The 19,219-nt window shown below is 55.9% G+C and overlaps 1 protein-coding gene across 7 annotated transcripts in view; it reads left to right on the top strand.

Annotated features, from left to right (window-relative positions):
* Positions 1 to 396: 396 nt before the first annotated feature.
* Adgrb2 (adhesion G protein-coupled receptor B2) overlaps positions 397 to 19,219 on the top strand; it is a 37,343-nt gene continuing 18,520 nt past the window's right edge. For 3 of the 7 annotated variants that reach the window (XM_085838919.1, XM_021159273.2, XM_029476571.2), the window contains exons 1-2: positions 398 to 580; positions 7,275 to 8,100. In XM_085838919.1, the coding sequence (XP_085695045.1) occupies positions 7,290 to 8,100 (811 nt within the window). In that variant the 5' untranslated portion in view covers positions 398 to 580; positions 7,275 to 7,289. Of the gene's footprint in view, positions 581 to 7,274; positions 8,101 to 19,219 lie in introns of those variants that run through there. The other 4 variants (XM_021159275.3, XM_029476570.2, XM_029476572.2 and 1 more) reach the window with 3 other exon arrangements.

The raw sequence follows: 19,219 nt of genomic DNA, 5'->3' as shown, positions 1-19,219 counted from the left end.
GCTCCCCCTTTAACAGGAGGCGGCGCGCGTCGCCCCCGCCCCCCCGCCCCTTCTCCCGCGGCTCCTCGCGCCCGGCCCGGCGCGCGCCCCCTCCCGGGCCCGGCCCGCGCAGGCGCCGCGTCCCGCCTCGGCCGTCACTCGGCCCGGCGCGCGCTGCGGGCAGCGGCCGGAGCGGCCGGAGGAATCCGGTTCGGTGGCAGCGGCGGCGCTGGGAGGCAGAGAGGAGGATGCGGCACCGGCGATCAGAGGCTGGGGCTGCGGCCGCCACCCGCGAATAGGAGGCGGCGCGCGGCGCGGGCGGTGCTCGGGGCGGGGAGCGGGGGGCGGCGCGGCGAGGAGGCGGCGGCGGCGGCGGCGGCAGGAGCCCGCGCCCGGCCCGGCGCCCGCCCGCCCGCCCCGTGCAGCTCCGCGGTGCTTGCTCTGCACCCGCCGCTCGGCGGAGCGGGAGCCTCGGGCCTCGGCGTGGCTGCGGCGAGCTGCCCTGCGCCCAGCCCGGCCCCCGCCTTAGGGATGGCAAACTTGCGCCCCGCGGCCGCCTCCACCAGCGCCGGCCCCCGCTCCTGCTGCTGACGGCGCCCAGGTGAGTGCTCGGCCCCAGACCCCGGCCGGCCCCGCACCGAACCCTCGCGCGCGGTCCCGAGTGCCCGCACTCGGGGTGCTCCGTGAGCCGGTCTTGCTTAATTCTCCTCCGGCCCGAACAGAGTCTGTCCAGCGCTCACCCAACCCCCGTCTTAAGAGGGACTCCCGAGGCCCGGGCCGAAGCCCCCTTAGTCTCCCGCGAACCCCTTTGCTACCCCCTCCCCCAGCCTGGACCGACCCCTTGCCGTCTATGTCAAAGTCCCCCACCTTTAGAATCCTGACCCAGACTGCCACACCGCTGTCGCGAGTCTTGCCCTGTCTCGGCCAAGATCCCAGCAGTGCGCCCCCGGTCTTGATTTGAACCCCCTCTCCAACCTGCAGCTCGACTGTCCCCCCTCCCCCATCTCCCCTCCTAGTCTGGCCGCGGGACTCTGGACCTCTCCTCCACTCTGCCTGGAGTCGTTTCGGTCCCCAACTGTGTCTGCTAGTGCCCTCCCCCGCGCCTGCACGGCGACCATGCTTCCCCTCTATTTCTGCCCCGAGTGCCCCTTCCCCCATATCTGCCCAGAGTCCCGCCTTCCCTTTCCAATCTCTGATGCAAGTCCCCTCCCCCTCAGCCTGGAATTGGGGCCGTGTCCCCCTTGCTCCTCCAAGCCCCTTTCCCCAGGCCGAGATCTCCATCGAACCCGCATCCGACTCCCGCGTTCGTCTTTGGCCGGACACCCGCCCCCCTCCCCCCGCATCCTTATCCTCCCACCACCGGTCTCAGAGCCAGGCACCAGACGCACTCTCCTGCACCCCCGGGGGCTGGCATGATTTGGGGGACTGGAGGCTGTGAAGTTGGCGGCCACTCCTGCAGTCGGCTGGGTCCGAGGGCACAGCCGCGGGAAATCCTCCGCGCCACGGCTAGTGCAGAACGGGCGACCAGTCTGTTGCCCGCGGGGGGAGGGGCGCCCGGACCGAGAGATGCCGCCCGCCTGCCCGCCTTGCCAGCTGCCTGCCCGGCCCCTGGGCGTCCTCTGGCGCCCCCTGCCCGCAGCCCGAGACCCACCGCCCCTTCTCGCGCGGACAACCCTGGGTTTCCGCAACCCAAGCGTTCGTTAGGTGTCTAGGTGTCTGCGGGACTGACGCTGGGAAGTCCCTGGGGAGATGAGGTTGGTGGGTGAGGCCAGGTGCCCAAACACTCCTGGTTGTAAGGCTATGTGCTTTGAGGAGGGATGGTGTACAAGGGACGAGGGACGGCTCATCCCAACAGCAAGTCAGGAACCCTTTGAGTACCAGGCACAGCTCGACTGAACCTGCTTTTTGGAATGGTCTGGTTGCTTCTTGGGCTTGAGTAGGTATCCCTTGGGAGTTTCTGCCCCCCCCATTACAGCCTTACAAGAGAGGGACTCCTTCTGGTTTGGGCATAGAGAAGGCTATGAACAAACCCACCTGACCCAGGGACAGAGCAGACACCTGAAGAGTGGGGTTCAGCAGAGACACCCTGGTGATGTTTTGGGGGAGGGCAGGAACCAAGACTGACAGAGGTTGTTCTTCCTCTCGGTTCTTCCTCTTCTGCCTCCCTCCTCACTACCTTGTCCTGTCTCCTCCCCTCTTTCTCTTCAGAAAGGGGCAGGTCTCGTTTAGGGTGTGTGTCAGTGGTGGGTATTTCTGTAACACAAAGGGAGGTTCTAGTTAGTCTCAGCTCGCCTCCCTCCCTCCCTCCCAACCCTCAGCCTTTGAAGGTAAGTAGCTGAGACTCAGCCTTTGAGCGGGTGATCTGGCCACACTATCTAAGTAACCTTCCTGAGCCTCAGTTGACCCTCTATAAAATGGGTCAGTGGCCACTGCCCCATGTAGTTGTTGGGAAATGGAATCAGATTGCACTGTGAAGTGTCTGACACCCATCAATACTCATGATGATGCCTTTTGCTGCTGCCCATCAAAGCCAAGGTCAGGTCCCTGCCGACTGCCGAGTCCAAGGAGGAACATAAAAGGAGTTCTATTTTCTTCACTTTAACCTTCAGAATAATAAAGACAGAAAGTACCTTCACCCCTCTAGCCCCCAAGGGGTCCAGGAAGCCTGTGACTGTTAGTTTTTGACTCTTTTTCCCTGGTTCTGCAACATCTGGATCCTCCCTGACCACAGGGGCAACAGTGAAGGCCAAGCCAAGGGCTCTGAGGTCTAGATTAAAGTATACAGGCCAGGGGAGCGGAATCAGTATAGAGACGCGAGTCAAGGTGCCCAAAAGTAGGCAGTCCGTTAGAGGTGGCCCGCATGGAAAACCAGTCACTCTGACATACAGAGCCTTTCCTTCTTCCCAACCATTGGAGATCAGATATTGTCAGGAACTTTCCAGGTTTCTTAGCGCTGCAGGTCAGAGTTAGGGGCAACCTGGCCTGAGAGCTGTGGAGTTTGGAGGAGCCTAACACTGACGTGAGTGCTTCAGTGAAGGGCTGGTAGAAGGAGGAAAGAGCCACGAACCCGTGATGCTCTCTGGTCGGTTATTCGTCTTCTGGCGGTGCGGCTAGACTGGGGTTCTAGCGGGGAGTGGCAGCCTCTGAGCTATCCTCCCGCCGGGGCAGCCCTGACACTGGGGAACAAAAGCTTTCGGTTCCTGTAGCAACCGCTCCAGCTGCTGCAAAGTTCCGGGGAGGCGGGCGGAGGGCGGCTGAGTCACCGCCCCCTCCCCTGCCACCCGCACGCCCCCGCCCCCGGGGGCCGCCCCTCATCCCAGTCGGCTCGGCCAGCCTTTCTCTCGGTGTCTGCCGCAGGCCTCCGGAGCAACCCTCTCTGTCCTCGGTCCGGGAAGGCCTCGCCCGGGTCGCCCGCTCCTTCGGTCCCGCCCCCTAGCTCGAGAGGCTGGATGGAGGGTGTGCGCCTCCCTGGGTGCCAGAGCTCTTGGAAAGGGGTCCCCGAGCACCCTGCCCCCAGCTCGAAGCACGGGCGGGAGACCCGGAGGCCCCGTGGCAGGCACCGATGAAGCTGAGGATGAGTGACGGGCGCGTGAATTGGAGCTGCCAGGTGGATAAACGCGACGGATGTGCGCGTCGCCGCGCCCCCTTCCCCGCTAGTCGCCCCTCCCCCGCCCAAGGCCAGGGCTTTCCACTCCCTGCCCAGTGTCCAAGCTTACATCTGGTCTCCCTCTAGACAAGAGTCGATCTGATCCAGGGGACACTCCGGATAGCGGGCTCGGAGGTGCCCCACCCCCTCTGCTCTTCACCTTCTACTCCAGCTGCCTTAGGATCCTTCTTTGGTGCAGAATGGAAGCCTGAGGCTGGGCAGGTCTGTGGGGTCTTCCAGGATCCCCATTCTCTCTGAACCTAGACAGAGAGGAACTCCCGGGAATTCTGGGGGTGCTTGACTGAGGTCTGTGTTCCTGAGAAAGGTTACTCTAGGCAGCTCCTCTCCCATCTCAGTTAAGGAAAGTCCTGAAGCCTTTTGACCATCTCCACCAACCTTATTAGACCCAGGAAGTTCTGCCTTAGAGCTGACTTTGGCCTCTCTACTTTCTAGAACTTGTACCTTGGGAGGGTCTGTGGTCTTCTTCGACTCTGAGGTGGCAAAGCTACTCTTGGATTAACCCAAAGGGCAATCCCTGGTACAAGAACCTGGACCTTAGGCGAGGGGAGTGTCAGCCCAGTTCTAAGAGACCACGAACAGAGAGCTCATAGGTTTGTGGTGAGTCAGGCTATGTGTTAGGGAGGCTGATGGAGAAGGCATGTGCCATTCCAAGGGTAGTGATGACATTGTATTCCCCAGAGAGGGAAACTGAGGTCCGGGTAGTTATGCATGGGGTAGTAATCACTTGGGGTCTTCCAAGTCTTTTTCTTGGATATGGGCTCTGGGTCAATGTCTCTAGGAGGACAGGCCACCACCGCACATTTCAGGAAGATGTCGAGTAAGGCCATGGCTGTGATTCCAGCTCCAGTTGAGTCTTTATCTTACTGTGAAGGGTAGGAAGGTAAAATACCTTCTCTCAGTCTCTCTTTGAAGCAGGAGCTATGAAGCAATGAAGGCTATACCCTGAGGGCGGGGTAAAATCCTGGACTGGGATGAGGTGTCTGAAGGAGACTAAGTGGATGTGGGAACGGGCCAGTGTGTGCAGGTGGCTCCTTTCTGGAGAAGCCAGACCTTGGCAAGGACCAGTTTGGATTTAGCGTTTCTTGATGGGCTGGGAGCAGCAGAGGTCCAGGAGATGGGACCAGGGCTCTGTGATGCCCCAGCTTTAAAGACACGGGGAGGGAGCAATGGGTAGTCTCCCACAAGGACAGCCCAACCCAGTTAGCTTGTCATAGACAGAGTCACAGGGCCAAGCACATGTGTGTGTCTACACATGGGAATAGATGCATCTCTGCATGTATGTGGTGGTCTGACTTCATTGTGTTTAGTGTGGTGTGTGCACACCCATGTATATATGAGGTCATAATGCTGTGCTTGTCACAGATCTGCATGCATGTGTGCCTCTTCATATGGAGAACACTGTAAATGCATATATATGTGTGTATCTCTCTCTCTCTCTCTCTCTCTCTCTTTCTCTCTCTATCCATCTGTGCATGCATGCTTTTGCGTATGTATATGTCTCTGGGCCCAAGCCTGTTGAAGCCCAGGTCTGTTGAGGTGTATGTACACGGAAAGAGGTTCCCTGCCTTGCTCTAGGTGGGGGAGGGGAGGTCAGTTATAATGAGCCCCCACCTCCCCTCTGCTGAGCTGCAGCCATGGCCTGAATTTTGCAGCCTGCTTAAAAATAATTGGGGGCAGCAGGGGGGATTGGTTGTCACTCATCACCCTCTGCCAGCTTGGCTGGTTTCGGCAGCAGCCTGGGTGCAGCAGCCTGGGTGGGCTGAACACTTTGGGACAGGCATGATTGCAGGAGGGAAGGCCAGGGCTCCGGCATCTTTTTCAGCTTTGCAGAGGAGAGTAGGGCAGAGACAGCCTGTTCTGGCTTCTGTTGGTCTTTGGAGGAAGGTAGGGCAGCTCCTCTTGAGTGAGTGAGCCTAGTGCTGCCTGGCCTCCTTCCTTTCCGGGATGGTTGGGGAAGGACAGTGCATGTCTATGACGGGGCTCAGGCCTGGCTCAGAGGTGCCCCATGTGGGAAAGTAGCATTTAGAACTCTGTGCACGCTGCAGCGGGCTTGGACTACTAGGGCTCTAATTTCTGTCCCCTGCTCCTGGAACTATTTAGAACAGTCCTGGGGAAATTTGTCCCTAGGGGACAGCTGTATCTTAGGAAAACCTAGCCACACCTGTGGGCTGTCCTGCAGCGTGTCACTTGTCCACTTGGCCCAAATCCCAAGCAACAAGCTAAGGGAGAGCACAAGCAAGAAGTCCTGGGGTGGGGGTAGGGGATGGGGGTCGAGGGGGTGGGGGATGGGGGGGCTGATTGTGGGCCTGGCCTGAGGTCCTGAATTACAATTCTAACTAGTTCACTTTCATGTGATCTTGGGCAGGTGGCCTTGTATTCTTCTCTAACATGGAAGCGCTGAATCTTAAGGATCCGTGCAGTCCCGTGGGCTTTGTGGTGGCAGAGAGGATGGAGGCTGTGTGGCCATGTTAGAACTGGACTGGAAGGAAGTGAGGCAGATCTAGATTTGCACCAGGCTGTTTTGAGGCAGTGGGATAAAGGCTGGGTGGGAGTGGTCAGTGTTTCCCTGGTGGTCTGATGGATGGGAAGGTAGCTGCAGCCTTCTGCCTTGCCTTGCAGGGTGGGTCTTGGGTCTTATGTGCCCTGCCTGGAGTGAGTTTGCTCTTGCTGGCTGATCAGCTGAGCATAGCACTTTGAGGGAAGGAAGTCAAGAAACTGGCCTTCACTCTTCAGACTTTGAGAGAACACAATAAGAGCGAGCCGCAGGCCCTTTTCCCGGCCTTGGAAGCTAATCCTGTGGAGAAGACAGGCTTTGGTGGGAATGACTGTGCCCATTTTGTAGATCAGAAAATCAAGGTTCATGAGGCTCACCCACCCAGCAAGTGGCTAGCTGAGCTGGGCCGAAGCCTGGTACCTCCCTCCTCGTTCCCACAGCAGCGGTACCCATGGCATTCACATTGGCAATATCCTGTCTTCCACAGGCAACTGCTGGGTTGGGCACAGTTCCTGGCACCTGGCAGTGACTCCACCCCTTCCTTTCTTGCTCAGTGAAGGGAGAGAGTGAGAACATTGTTCCGGGAATAACCTTGAATCTCGCTGATTTATAAAAAAGCAAATGGTTGTCAAACACCGCCACTTTGGCTGCTGGATTACACACGGCACTCCTCATGGCTGATCACGACACGCTGTGACTGAGAGCGGTGTCTTTGGAGGATCAAGGGGTGTAGGGACGGCACTCGATGTGTATGTCAGGCCCAGACACCTCTGGCCGGCATGCTGAGCAGGAGGAGCTGTACATGGTATTGATAACTAAGATTCCCAGAAAACACCAGCATCCAAGCCTCCTCCTGAAACTTTCCTCTAAGTTATCTCATTTTGTCCTTGTAGGAGAGATGAGAAAGGTAAATTTTATAGGATACCATGAGATAGCTCCAGCTATTTTACAGGAAGAAAAACCAAGTCAGAGAGAGGTCATCTGCCTGGTGTAAGGTCACAGACAGGCCCAAGTGACTTAAAAGAGCATGGTCACAACCACAGGTTCCACTACTTTCGACTGGTCACTGAAGCCCCAGAGCACTTGCTGTCTGACCTAGAGTCCCATTGACTTCTGTTTTTTTCCCCCCCACAGGGCAAGGGACATAGGATGACCCCAGCCTGTCCCCTCTTACTGTCTGTGATTCTGTCCCTGCGCCTGGCCACGGCCTTCGACCCTGCCCCCAGTGCCTGCTCTGCCCTGGCCTCGGGCGTGCTCTACGGGGCCTTCTCGCTGCAGGACCTCTTTCCCACCATTGCCTCGGGCTGCTCCTGGACCCTGGAGAACCCAGACCCCACCAAGTACTCCCTCTACCTGCGCTTCAACCGGCAGGAGCAGGTTTGCACACACTTTGCCCCACGCCTGCTGCCCCTGGACCACTACCTGGTCAACTTTACCTGCCTGCGGCCTGGTCCAGAGGAAGCCACAGCCCGGACTGAGTCGGAGGTGGGACAGCCGGAGGAGGAGGAAGAGGAGGCGGCAGCGGCAGCATCGGGGTTGGAGTTGTGTGGTGGCTCAGGCCCCTTTACCTTTCTGCACTTCGACAAGAACTTTGTGCAGCTGTGCCTGTCGGCTGAGCCCTCTGAGGCCCCTCGTCTGCTAGCGCCTGCTGCCCTGGCCTTCCGTTTTGTGGAGGTCTTGCTGATCAACAACAACAACTCCAGCCAGTTCACCTGCGGCGTGCTCTGCCGCTGGAGTGAGGAGTGTGGCCGGGCTGCAGGCAGGGCTTGTGGCTTTGCACAGCCAGGGTGTAGCTGTCCTGGGGAGGCAGGGGCCAACCCCGCCACCACCACATCTCCGGGGCCTCCGGTTGCCCACACCCTGTCCAATGCCCTGGTGCCTGGGGGCCCAGCCCCTCCTGCTGAGGCTGACTTGCACTCGGGGAGCAGCAATGACCTGTTCACCACCGAGATGAGATATGGTGAGTCTGAGCGAGGCCAGATGGGGGCGGGGCATCAAGGGGATTGCCGGTGTGTGCTGGTGTCCATCCTGGCCGGTCCCTGCCATTTGCAGAGTCATTCACAGATGTCGCCTCTGCGCTCAGCCTTGTCCGGATGGAAAGGTCATCAAAATCAGATCTCACTTGAGCGGGATGCAGATGAGGGAGTTCAGAGTGAGGTCGATATCTGGGCAGGGGACCTTTCAATGGCCAGTGGAGCTTCCTGAAGAGAAGGGTGTGGGAGCACAGACCTGCAGAACAGGTGGGAAGGAGACAGAGCCCAGGAGCCAGGAGGGCATCTCAGGCAGATGGAGCTAAAGGGCACTGAAGCCCAAAGCTGGAGCGAGTGGCCGTGGCAGACCCTGGCGCTGTGAGCTGACAGATTTGCCTGGAAGCTGCAGTAGACAGGGCGCTGAGATGGATTCCTGCCCACACAGGTCAATGACTTTTGGCAGGACCCCAGGGTCAGGGCAGAAGGGGGTGAGGGAGAGTGTGCCTGGGTGGAGAGGCCTGAGCTCTGAGGATGCCGCTGAGGCCTAGGCTGGCTCAGCTCCCAGCGTCCCATCTCCCCCACTGGGCCCATGTCTTCTGGGACCCAGGCTGCCAGCTGCTGGCACTTCTTGCTGACTGGGCAAAAGCTCTTCGAGTCCTTGCGCCTGCCTGCTCCCACACCCACCCCGGCTTCACAGTCATGGCCACCTTCCACTGACCCGCTTCCTGTAGCTTCTAGTCCCAGCTCTCACCCGCCAGCTGGACCCTCCATGCTTGGTGACCATGCTGAGCCAAAGAACCGACTTAGGGGCCAGCGGGATGAGACACCAGAGATAGATGGGAGAGAGAGCAGGTTCTGGGAGCTGGCCCATGGATTGGGAGGCCCTTTGCTTCTCTGGGCCTCAGTTTCCCCAAATGCTGGCCTACCCCGGAGAGGGGATGCATTTAGGTCTCGTCGCGTGTTTACAAAGAGTCAAGGAGGCTCACGTGAGGGCACCGGAGGGACTAGAAGAGGGCAGAACCTTTCCCTCTTCCTGTTTTGAAGACTAGAGCCCAGGCAGGAGCTGGGTGCTGTCTTTGAGAATTTGTGTCATTAACAAAGGACACGGTTTCTCTGAAACTGGGAGGTGTCCCTGAATTAGTCTGAAGGGGAGTTATGGCACTGGCCTCTCCCAATGCAGGGGGAATTTTTTGCCCTCCCCCATGAAACATCTGGCATCATGCCCACAGTGTGCACAGTGAGCACCCAGTGGCCTTGCTGTGGCCTCTCTCCCAAGCCAGCTTGGCCTCTAACCACGGTCGATGAAGCCGTCCATATGACAGCCAGGCCGTGGGCAGGTTACGGGCCCTGGAGGCTGGCCTGGGATTTAGTGCCTGCAGGAAGAAATTGAATTTCGCTTCTTTGTCGAACATCAGCGGAGAGCGCCAGGCGTATATCAGGAGGTTTATGGCTCTTCCTCAGTGGCCGCCAGTACTGTCTCTCTGTAGGACCTCCCCTATTCTGCTCAGCTAAGGGCAAGTTCTTTTGTTTGGCTTTCCCCGAGGTCCACCAGCCCCAGTGGTTTTGAGTAGATGGAGCAAGCTTTGCCCTCCTGGATGGGCACTGGCTGGGCAGGCTGCCATGTGGAGCGCAGAGCCAGAAGCAGCCAGCTGGGGTTGGTTGAAGCCGGAAGCGGGATCTGGTTGGTAGCTAGAGCATCTTCAGGAGTCAGAGAGGGCCGGTGACCGGAAGAGTACTATTGTCAGAGCCTGCAGGAGGGCCCTTGAGTGTGAGACAGATGGTGGTTGGGTGGCTGGTTGTTCTTGTGGTTCTTGGAGCAGAGATCACTGAGCTAAAGGGCCTGGCCATCTTCAGGCATGACCTTTATGCTGCCCCCTTTCAGTCTAGCACTCCTTCTTGTGGATGCTCTGTAGGGAGGACTCCTGTTGGGAGCTGGTACGAGGGATGTGGTATCAGCTGACATAAGCAAGCTGAACCTACCCAGCACACTGGCATCCAGAACTGGCTGGCACAACCCCTTCCTCTCCCCCAAGCAGGCAGGAGGCTCTGCCACCTCCTCCCTCCTGCCCAGCCTTTCTGATGTGAGAGACGGCGGGTACCTGACTCAGTTCATTTCATGTATCAGGGTAGGGTGTATCTGTTGGCCAGAGGCATTGACAGGGCCCAGAACACACTGCTCTTCTCACCAAGACCTTGGGCTTCCTCCACACCACTCTCCGTGCCACACCCTAGAATAAAGAATAGGCTGGCACCGAGCTACCAGACAGAGGGCAAGGTTTGTGGGGGGTGGGGACAAGCAGGAAGGGATCCTTTGCCAGGAACTGGGGCAGGTCAGGGAGCTAGGTTCACCCACTTTGGGGCATCCTTGAGAGAAGTCAGCAGAAGACAAAGCAGGATGGACCCAGGATGATACCAGACGATAAGGAGGCCAGGGGCAGTGGGGTGCCTTGGCCCTCCTCAGAGCTGAGTGCGTTTGACAAGAGGGTACAGGCGCCTGTTAATTTCACGCAAACTGCCTTTGATAGATCTCTTGTTATTTTTGGTGAGTTGAGCCATAAATTTGTGCCATCTTGCTGCCGCAATCTGTTAAGTGTGGGGAGAGGAAGAAAGAGAAGGCAGGCAGGAAGGAGCTCTCAGAAGACTGGCACAGAGGCTGGCTGAGGCCAGAGCTGGGAGGTGAGTCACAGAAGTGGTGCCCACTGCAGCACTGAGGATGGGTCCGGCCCCTGCCCACTAATCCCCCTGAGCTAGGGGGCACTGTGCACAGAAATGGCTGTGTCTCGTGATACCTGGAGAGCTCCCTTTCCAGGCCGGCTTCCTCTCTTCTTTGCTTCCCGACTCTCTTCCCCTCAGGGCCCTTTCTCTCAAGGGCCAGATGTTCTCAGTCTCCTCTCCCCTTCATCTGCCCTCCATGTCTGAGGCATAGCCATCGGGGGAGGCTGCCCCTGCCACCGTGTCACTTGGATAAGTTGCCAGTCTCTCCTGGAATGCCTCAGGGACCCAAGATCTCTGTGTGTCACACTCCCAACTCAGTGCATGAGCCCATAGCTCTACCAGAGCACCCTATCCTGGTGTACTTGGGACCCTCTCCTGGGCACAGCTGTCTACTCTACCACCTCCACTCCATCTCCCTCCTGCCTGCCCACTGACGCCCCTCGTTGACCTTAGAGCCCCTGCTTTCTGCCCCTGCTAGGGCTTTTTCCTTCCTAGGGATGCCTTTCACCCTGGGTGACCAGAACCCTCCTATTCTTCTAAGCCTCATAGACATGTATGCTACCACCCTGTAGCTGCTAGGAAGAACAGCCCCACCTGGGCCTGAGAGTAAGTTTTCTCCCTCTGGCTCAAGCCCAGGTCTTCTGTGTTGGTCAACCTTCTGATGGCAGGAAATGGTGCCTCATCTACTTCCCCAAGGCCCCATGGTAAGGAGGCAGTTCCTCTCTCTCTCTCTGCAAAGTGGGAGAGACTTAGCCCACAGTGTTCCCTGGGGTCCTGTCAGTATAGAATTTTCAGGCCTCTCAGCATGGCCTGCCAGTCCCCCTCAGACACATTACTGTGTCTTTATCTTCGGAGTTCTTCCCAAACCTTGGTCCAGCTCTGAGTGAGACCAGGGGAGAGTGAGGGACACTTTCAGTACTCTTGAATCTCCGAGTGACTGCTGGTATACAGGGATAGTCAGGGCCATAGGCTGAAGTCACTCAGCCCTGAGCCATGTGACCGAGGACAAACGACTTCACAGCTATCTTGTCATCCCTGAAGAGAGGCCAGGAGAGCTGGGCCCTGCAGTACTCTGAGGGCTCACTGTGGTACCCAACCATGTTAAGCAGCTTTCCTGTTAGCAACATCACAGTACCACAGCCTGGGTATGTTCTCAAGAAAAGAGGCTGACTTTGCCTCATGATTCTGCTCCAAAGTCAAGGGCCTGTGTCTGGTGATGACCTCCTTGCTGGCAATGTTCCTAGGTGGTGTATAGTATCTATCACACGGCAAGAGAGACCATGTGTACATGCGTCTTTCCTTTCCTTTCCTTTCCTTTTTTCCTTTTCCTTTTCCTTTTCCTTTTCCTTTTCCTTTTCCTTTTCCTTTTCCTTTTCCTTTTCCTTTTCCTTTTCCTTTTCCTTTTCCTTTTCCCTTTCCCTTTCCCTTTCCCTTTCCTTTTCCTTTTCCTTTTCCTTTTCCTTTTCCTTTTCCTTTTCCTTTTCCTTTTCCTTTCCTTTCCTTTCCTTTCCTTTCCTTTCCTTTCCTTTCCTTTCCTTTCTTTCCTTCCTTTCTCAGTATATAGCCCTGGCTGTTCTGGAACTTGCTCTGTAGACCAGGCTGTCTGCTGGGATTAAAGTCATGTCACCATGCCCCACCCCCTAGCTTCTTCCTATATCCAAGTTTCTTCCTCTTCCTCTTCCTCTCCTCCTTCTCCTCCTCCTCCTCCTCTTCCTCCTCCTTCTCTCCTCCCCACTCTTTCTAATATACCAGGCTGGCTTCAAACTTGCTAAGTAGCTGATCAAGACCTTGAACTTCCAGTCTTCCTGCCTCTGTTGCCTGAGCTTTGGCCTTACTATGTCCAGTTTTATGCACTGCCGGGGATTGAAGTCAGGGCTTCATGCATGCTGGGAAAGTACTCTACCAACTTAGTTACATTCCTAAGCACCATTTTTTTGTCGTTTTTTTTTTTTTTTTTTTTTTTTTTTTAAATCAGGGTCTCATGTAGCCCAGGCTGGCCTCAGACTCTCAATGTAGCTGGGGCTGACTTTGAACTTCTGATCCTCCTGCTTTCATCTCCCCAGGATTACAGGATTAGGTCAACATACCTGACCCCAAATTTCTACTCTCTTCATATCTCACCATGGGGATTAAATTCCTATATAGGAATCCTTGGGACCCACACTGAAGCCATGTCTAAACTGCAGTGCTGGACAATAAACACTTGGTGTGTTATCATAGTGTAGTGTTCTGCGTGTCACAGAGGGCGAGGAGGGAGAGTGGGGGATTGAACTGTGAAGGAGCGGGAAGGAGGTGACTGAGGTGGGTTTTGAGGAATGAATAGGAATTCACTAGCCTGTGAAATTTCTCCTTAAGTTGAATTGCCTTTTAAATTTAATATATTAAAAGGAGACTTAGTATCATAAATGGAAAGAGTTATCACTTATCTGAAATAGACGATAACAAAGGCAACAAGCTCCGAGAAAACAAAGCTGCGGCATTACACTTCAGCCTGCTGCTCTCCGGCTTCGCCATTTGTCAGAAAGAGAAATTAGCACCGGGTGGGTTTGTGTGAAAGTCTGGGGCTCGTGTGACGTTTGCTTTCTCAGGGCATTTGACGGTACTGGGGAGAAGTTGTGCCCTGTTTCAGCAGGACAACAGGCACCAACAGGATTGCTCCCAACAAGAAGAGACCTGTAAAAGGGCGACTTCCCGTCCTCGCTCTTTCAGAGCCAGCCACCACAGTCATCCGTTGGCACTCGGTGGAAGCCTGAGGAAGGGCCTTGTTAGCCTAGGGAACAGCCTGCGCAAGGGCGGCAAGTGTGAAATATCACGTGGAGGAAGGAGCTAAAAGGAGGAGAGCTGCTGGCTGTGAAGGGAGACAGGGCCAGGGCTCTGACTGCTGTCCCAACAAGATGCATGCCTTGCTTGGGAACTTCATCCTGTTAGCCGGTGGCTTGGTGGGAGCAAGAAGTGGGACATTGTGGAGGAGGTGGGCAGAGTCAGCGGTGGTCCTGGCTTTCTTGGAGGATATGGCCACATGAGGAAGCAACAGGGATCAAACTCAGGTGGAAGGCCAGGTTGGTAGGCTGATAGGAAGGGAATTCCTAAGGGAATCTGGCATCCTGGCTCTTGGTGTTTTAGGGGCTAGATACACCGGACTGCAGAGGAGAGCCTGAAGTTTACAAGAGCTGCTTCTCTCTCTGCACCCCTGAAATTTGCATGCACTGCTGGAGTCAGGAAGGCATGGAAGAGCACAGTGGAGGGCTCTAGGGCCAGTGTGAGGAAGGGCACAGAGACCCCTGGGGAGGACAGTTGCTTTGGAAGTCACAGGAAAGGGTGATTGTTGTGGCTGTCCTTAGCACATTCGTGACATAGAGGTCTTGGATGCTGAACCGTCCAGGATTTAGGGAGCAAGTATGGCAGGTATCTGCAGTTATGGACTAGAGGCAGAGGGCAGTCCCTGGTGACTGGGGTGGAGGGACCCTAGGATGATCTGGCCTATTTCCTTATTTCCCTGTTACTGGATGATCTTCTTGAACCTGGCTTTCTGGGTGCCACAGGACACGGAGGACTGATGGTGTCATGGGAGCTGTGGGAGCAGGAGACTGACAGCTAGTGTAAGATTTGATCTAAGAATGAGGCCACAGAGAGAGGGGGTCATCACTCTCAAATTCTTGTGTAGCCAGTCTAGGAGGGCTTCTTGGAAGAAGCCACATTTACCGTGTACTTGGCAGAGGGAAGGGAGTTCTGCAAGAGGGGAACAGAAAACATCGAGAGAATAAAATGTCTGTCTGACTGAGTGATGAGGAGGGGTACAGCCCCCCCCCTTTTATCATGCTCCAGACAGTCCATAGCCCTATTCCTGCTATGGAGACACGTGGTAGGCGTGACCCTTCACTTCCAGTTAAAGACGTTGAAGCTCAGAGCAGTTCAGGTTCCTTGGCTGAGAGCATACAGCAAGATGGTGGCAGAGCTGGAAGTCACACCCATTACCGGTTCAGCTCTGGAACCATGGCAGTCTTGCTGTATGTTTAACTTTCTGATGGGAAGGGGAGAGCAGAGCGGGACAGTGCAGTTATAATAGTGTGTGTGTGTGTGTGTGTGTGTGTGGCCCCCTTAGGAGGGGAGTCGCATGGCCAGAGCTGGGCTCCCAAAGGATCACTGGAGGCCACAGAGGAGAGCTAGGCCCGTATGGTGGCAGGAGGCAGTGTTGGGAAGGGAAGCAGAGGTACAGGGGTGGGGTGGGGACGATTAGGCAGCGTGATCCGAGTAACAGGTAAGGACCAGCGTTTGTGGGAGGCCCCCATGGGCGTCAGTAAGAGACATCCGAGAAGGCTCTGGCTAAGCTCCATCCTGTCAGAGCAGTGCAGTTCTGTAGAGGAAATCCGAGTCAGGCAGGGCGAACTGACCCAAGGGGACTGAGGTCCTGGAGAGTCCATGATACTGAGCACTCAGAGCTGTTTAATAGATGACATCTTAGGGCTGGGGAGATGGCCCAGTGGGGAGAGTGTTTTCCATCGGAGTCCAGCTCCCGAGAATCTGTGTAAAAGCTGACATGGTAGTACATGTCTGTGATTCCTGTGATCTAGAAGATTCCAGAAGCTTGCTGGTCAGCTAGCCTGGCCTTTCCGGTGGTGAACACCGGAAAGAGATACTGTCTCTGTCTCAAGCAAGGTGGAAGGTGAGGGCTTACACTTGTGGTTGGTTGTCTTCTGACCTCCACATGTGTGCTGTGGCATGCACAGACCCACACTCACACATGCCAACATGCACGCGCATGTGCGCACACACACACACACACACACACACATACGCACACTTACATAGGTAGGGCACTTGGGAATTATAGGGGACACTCACTCCCTTCCTGGGTCCTCTTTGTCCTCTTGGAAGCCATCTGCCTTAGCCTCACCATAGGCGTGCCTTATTCAGGGCAGTGCATGCATACTGAATAAATGTTCCTGGTAGTGAATGCCAGGTGGCCTTATCTGTCTCGTCCCCTTCAGGGACAACTGGCTTTCCCAAGTGAGGATGTGAATTGCTGCTTACTCCTGAGGGGGTGTGGGGGGGGTGCGGAGATGAGGGAGGCTGCGGGAGTGGGTCCCAGCTGTGCAGCTTCAGGCTTGTTCCTCCACCTGGTCCAGCTCAGGAGACTGAGGGGGGGACCCCCAAAGCCAGGCTTGGGAAGTCTTCTGATTATACTATGAGGCTAGCCTGCACAGGGCTTGGTTAGAGGATGTGAGGTCTACAGGGAGCAAGGCAAGCCCACAATATGCACACAGGTCAGATGGTCTCTGACTTGTCCTGAGTTGTGGTTTACTGCATGCCGGGCTGGGAGGATGCCCTCCAGACCGAGGGATGTGTACACGGTCTAATCAGAGCAGCACCCAGAGCATCTACTGCACTTAGGAACCATTGCTCAGTGTCTCCAGAATGTGAACTGTGATTGATGCTGGGCTTAAGGGTGGGGTTGGTGTTCTGGAGGCTCAGGGTGCGTGTGTGTGTGTGTGTGTGTGTGTGTGTGTGTGTGTGTGTGTGTATGTATTACAAACAACTTCAAAGCACTCAATGGGAGAGGCCAGCATTGCAGCCAGAAGGTAGAACCAGGGGCTTGAGACATATCAGTGTCTAAGAGCACTGGCTGCTTTTCCAGAAGACCTGGGTTTGCTTCCTAGCACCCACGTGGCCACTCACAGTTGTCTTAAACTCCAGTATCAGGGGACCTGACAACCTTGTCTAGCCTCCAGAGGCACTGCATGCACACAGTGTTCAGACATATATACAGGCAAAATACCCATATACATAAAAATAAATTATTAAAAAAAGGAAACGGATCCATCTATAATGAAAGGGACATAGGAAAGGGAGCAGCTCCGGCCTGGGAATGGCCAATGAGATGAGAGGTTATTGGAGATGGGCGTTTAAGGTTGAGTAGGAGTTTTCTAGGTAAAGGAGGTGAGGACCCAAGAGGAGAGGTTTGAGGTGATGTGTTGAATAGGGTCTGATGGGCACCTGTTCAGGAGGTCACCTAGCTGTGGCACATGGGACAGGCAGGGTCTGGGCAGGATAATTGGAGGGCTGGCTCAAGGGATTTATTAAGCTGTAGAAGGGACAGGTAGGTAGACTGTCAAGGGAGGCAGGAACCCCTTTAGAAAGGCAGAAGGAGGCAGCAGTCAGGAAAGATTCACAGGACCAACGATGTTGACGGTCAAGTGAGATGAGACCTGCAAAGTGTCCCCAGGTTTTAGCAGCAGCAGCAGAAGAAGAGAGAGAGAGAGAGAGAGAGAGAGAGAGAGAGAGAGAGAGAGAGCGAGAGCTGATGGCTTTGTCAGGACCAGTTTCAGGAGAAAGATGGGGGCAGCCGCGAGACTGCAGTGGATCAACGGGGGAGGTGACATTCCAGCCAGGAAGTGAGTGGCAGGTGAGAAAGTGGAGTGTCAGCTGAGGACCATTCAGTGGTATTGGATGGAAGCCAAGGGCAACAGCGCCAGGAGGAAGTATGTGTGTGGGGGGTGGGCAGGGAGAGCACCCCAGAACAGAGGAAGCCTAGGTCAGTCACTGGCTACAGGAGGGGCTGCTGAGGGAATGCTCTCAGAAAGAGGACAGGATGGATGGGGCCTTCTGGGAAAATGGACGAGGGGTGGCCACAAGTCAGGGCTTGAGAGAAGGAGACCCTAGCTTCGCCCTTTGCTGGAAAGGAGGTTTCAGCTACAGGAGTGGGTGAGGTAGGCTTGAGGAGCAGGTAAGGGCCAGTGGGTCCACAGAGGGGGTTAGGAGGAGGAATGAAGCCCACAAAGGCCTCTGAGAAACATGGGTGCCTAGCAGACACAGAGCCCCCAGCCTGTCACAGGGCCAGCTGGCTTCGCTCTAGGGCCTTCAGCAGCCTGGGAGTGGGTGTGGAGAAAGTGGCTGTCACACGGCTCTAGGCTGGGATGGCTGAGCAGGCGTGACAGAAGAGCTGGGTGAAGGGGGCTGAGGAGAGCTGCTGGCCGGGCTCCAACATCTGAGGTCTGCTAGGGACCTGTCTTAGTTAGTGTTTCTGTCGCTGTGGTAAAACCTCATGGCCAAAATCAACTCAAGGAGTAAAGGGGTTATTTCATCTTACAGTTTGTCCATCAACCAAGGAAGCCAGGAACTGAAGGCAGGAACTCAGGCACAGGCCGTGGAGAAGCACTGCTTACTGTACTGGTGTGCGCCTACTCATGCCTTACTCATCCTGCTCCCCTCCCCTCCCCTCCCCTCCCCTCCCCTCCCCTCCCCTCCCCTCCCCTCCCCTCCTTCCTCTCCCTTCTCTCTCTCTCTTTCTCTCTCTCTCCCTCCCTCCCTCCCTCCCTCCCCACCCCCTCTTTCTTTTTGAGACAGGATCTCTCTGCATCTCCCTGGCTGGTCTGGAACTCATTATGTAGACCAGACTCTCTTAGAACTCATAGAGATCCTCCTGCCTCTGTCTCCCAAGTGCTGGGATTAAAGGCATGCATGGCCTCGCCCAGCTCAGCCTGCTTTCTTTCTTTCTTTCTTTCTTTCTTTCTTTCTTTCTTTCTTTCTTTCTTTCTTTCTTTCTTTCTTTTGGTTTTTTGAGACAGGGTTTCTCTGTATTGCCCTGGCTGTCCTGGAACTCACTTTGTAGACCAGACTGGCCTCAAACTCAGAAATCCGCCTTCAGCCTGCTTTCTTATCAACCAGGTGCACCCACAATGGGCAGGGCCCTGGCCCTCCCATATCAATTATTAATAAAAAAAATGCACTGTAGACTTGCCTACGGGCCCATCTGATGAGGACGTTTTCTCAGTTAAGGTTTCCTCTTCTGTATCTGGGAGGCTTATGTTAAGGTGACCAAAACCAACCAGCATCGGCCGAGACTGTGCGTGGGCTCAAGGAAGCACAGAGGCTGAAGGGTGGCAGGAGAGAAGACATTTCACATAATTCCTGTTGTCTTCCCTCGGGGATCTTAAGGTTAATAGTCCCGAGGATGGGATGTTATGAGCGCTGTTCTCCAGAGACGCCAGGATCGGAGATAGGAAGGGGCTGCCCAGAGCTACATAGCTGGCTAGTGTTGGCCCCCAGGGCCCGTGTTCCAGGGGAGGCCCAGTGATGCCGGGTGGTGTCCAAGCTTCTAATGTCGAGTGGAAATTACAGGAAGTGGTGCAGGCCTTGAGGCTGATGGAGATGGCAAGCCCTGGATACTGTGCAGGGGGCAGTTCAGACCTGGGCAGTAGGTTCTCTGGAGTTGGCTACTGGCTTGGTTGGCAGCTTTCCTCAGGTGCAGAGGCTTGACTGAGTAGTGGGGGGTGGGGGTAAAGGAACACAGTCCTTGGTGGCCCCAGCTTGGTGCTGACCCAGCTTTTTGAACCAGAGGAGAGAGATCTAGGGGAGAAGGAGCCCTGCCCTTAAATGCTCTTCCATTCATCTGCC

Source organism: Mus caroli, unplaced genomic scaffold (genome assembly GCF_978045245.1).
Source record: "Mus caroli unplaced genomic scaffold, Mus_caroli_1 scaffold_6, whole genome shotgun sequence".
NCBI classification, from domain to species: Eukaryota; Metazoa; Chordata; class Mammalia; order Rodentia; family Muridae; genus Mus; species Mus caroli.
This window is presented reverse-complemented; position numbering and strand designations above follow the sequence as displayed.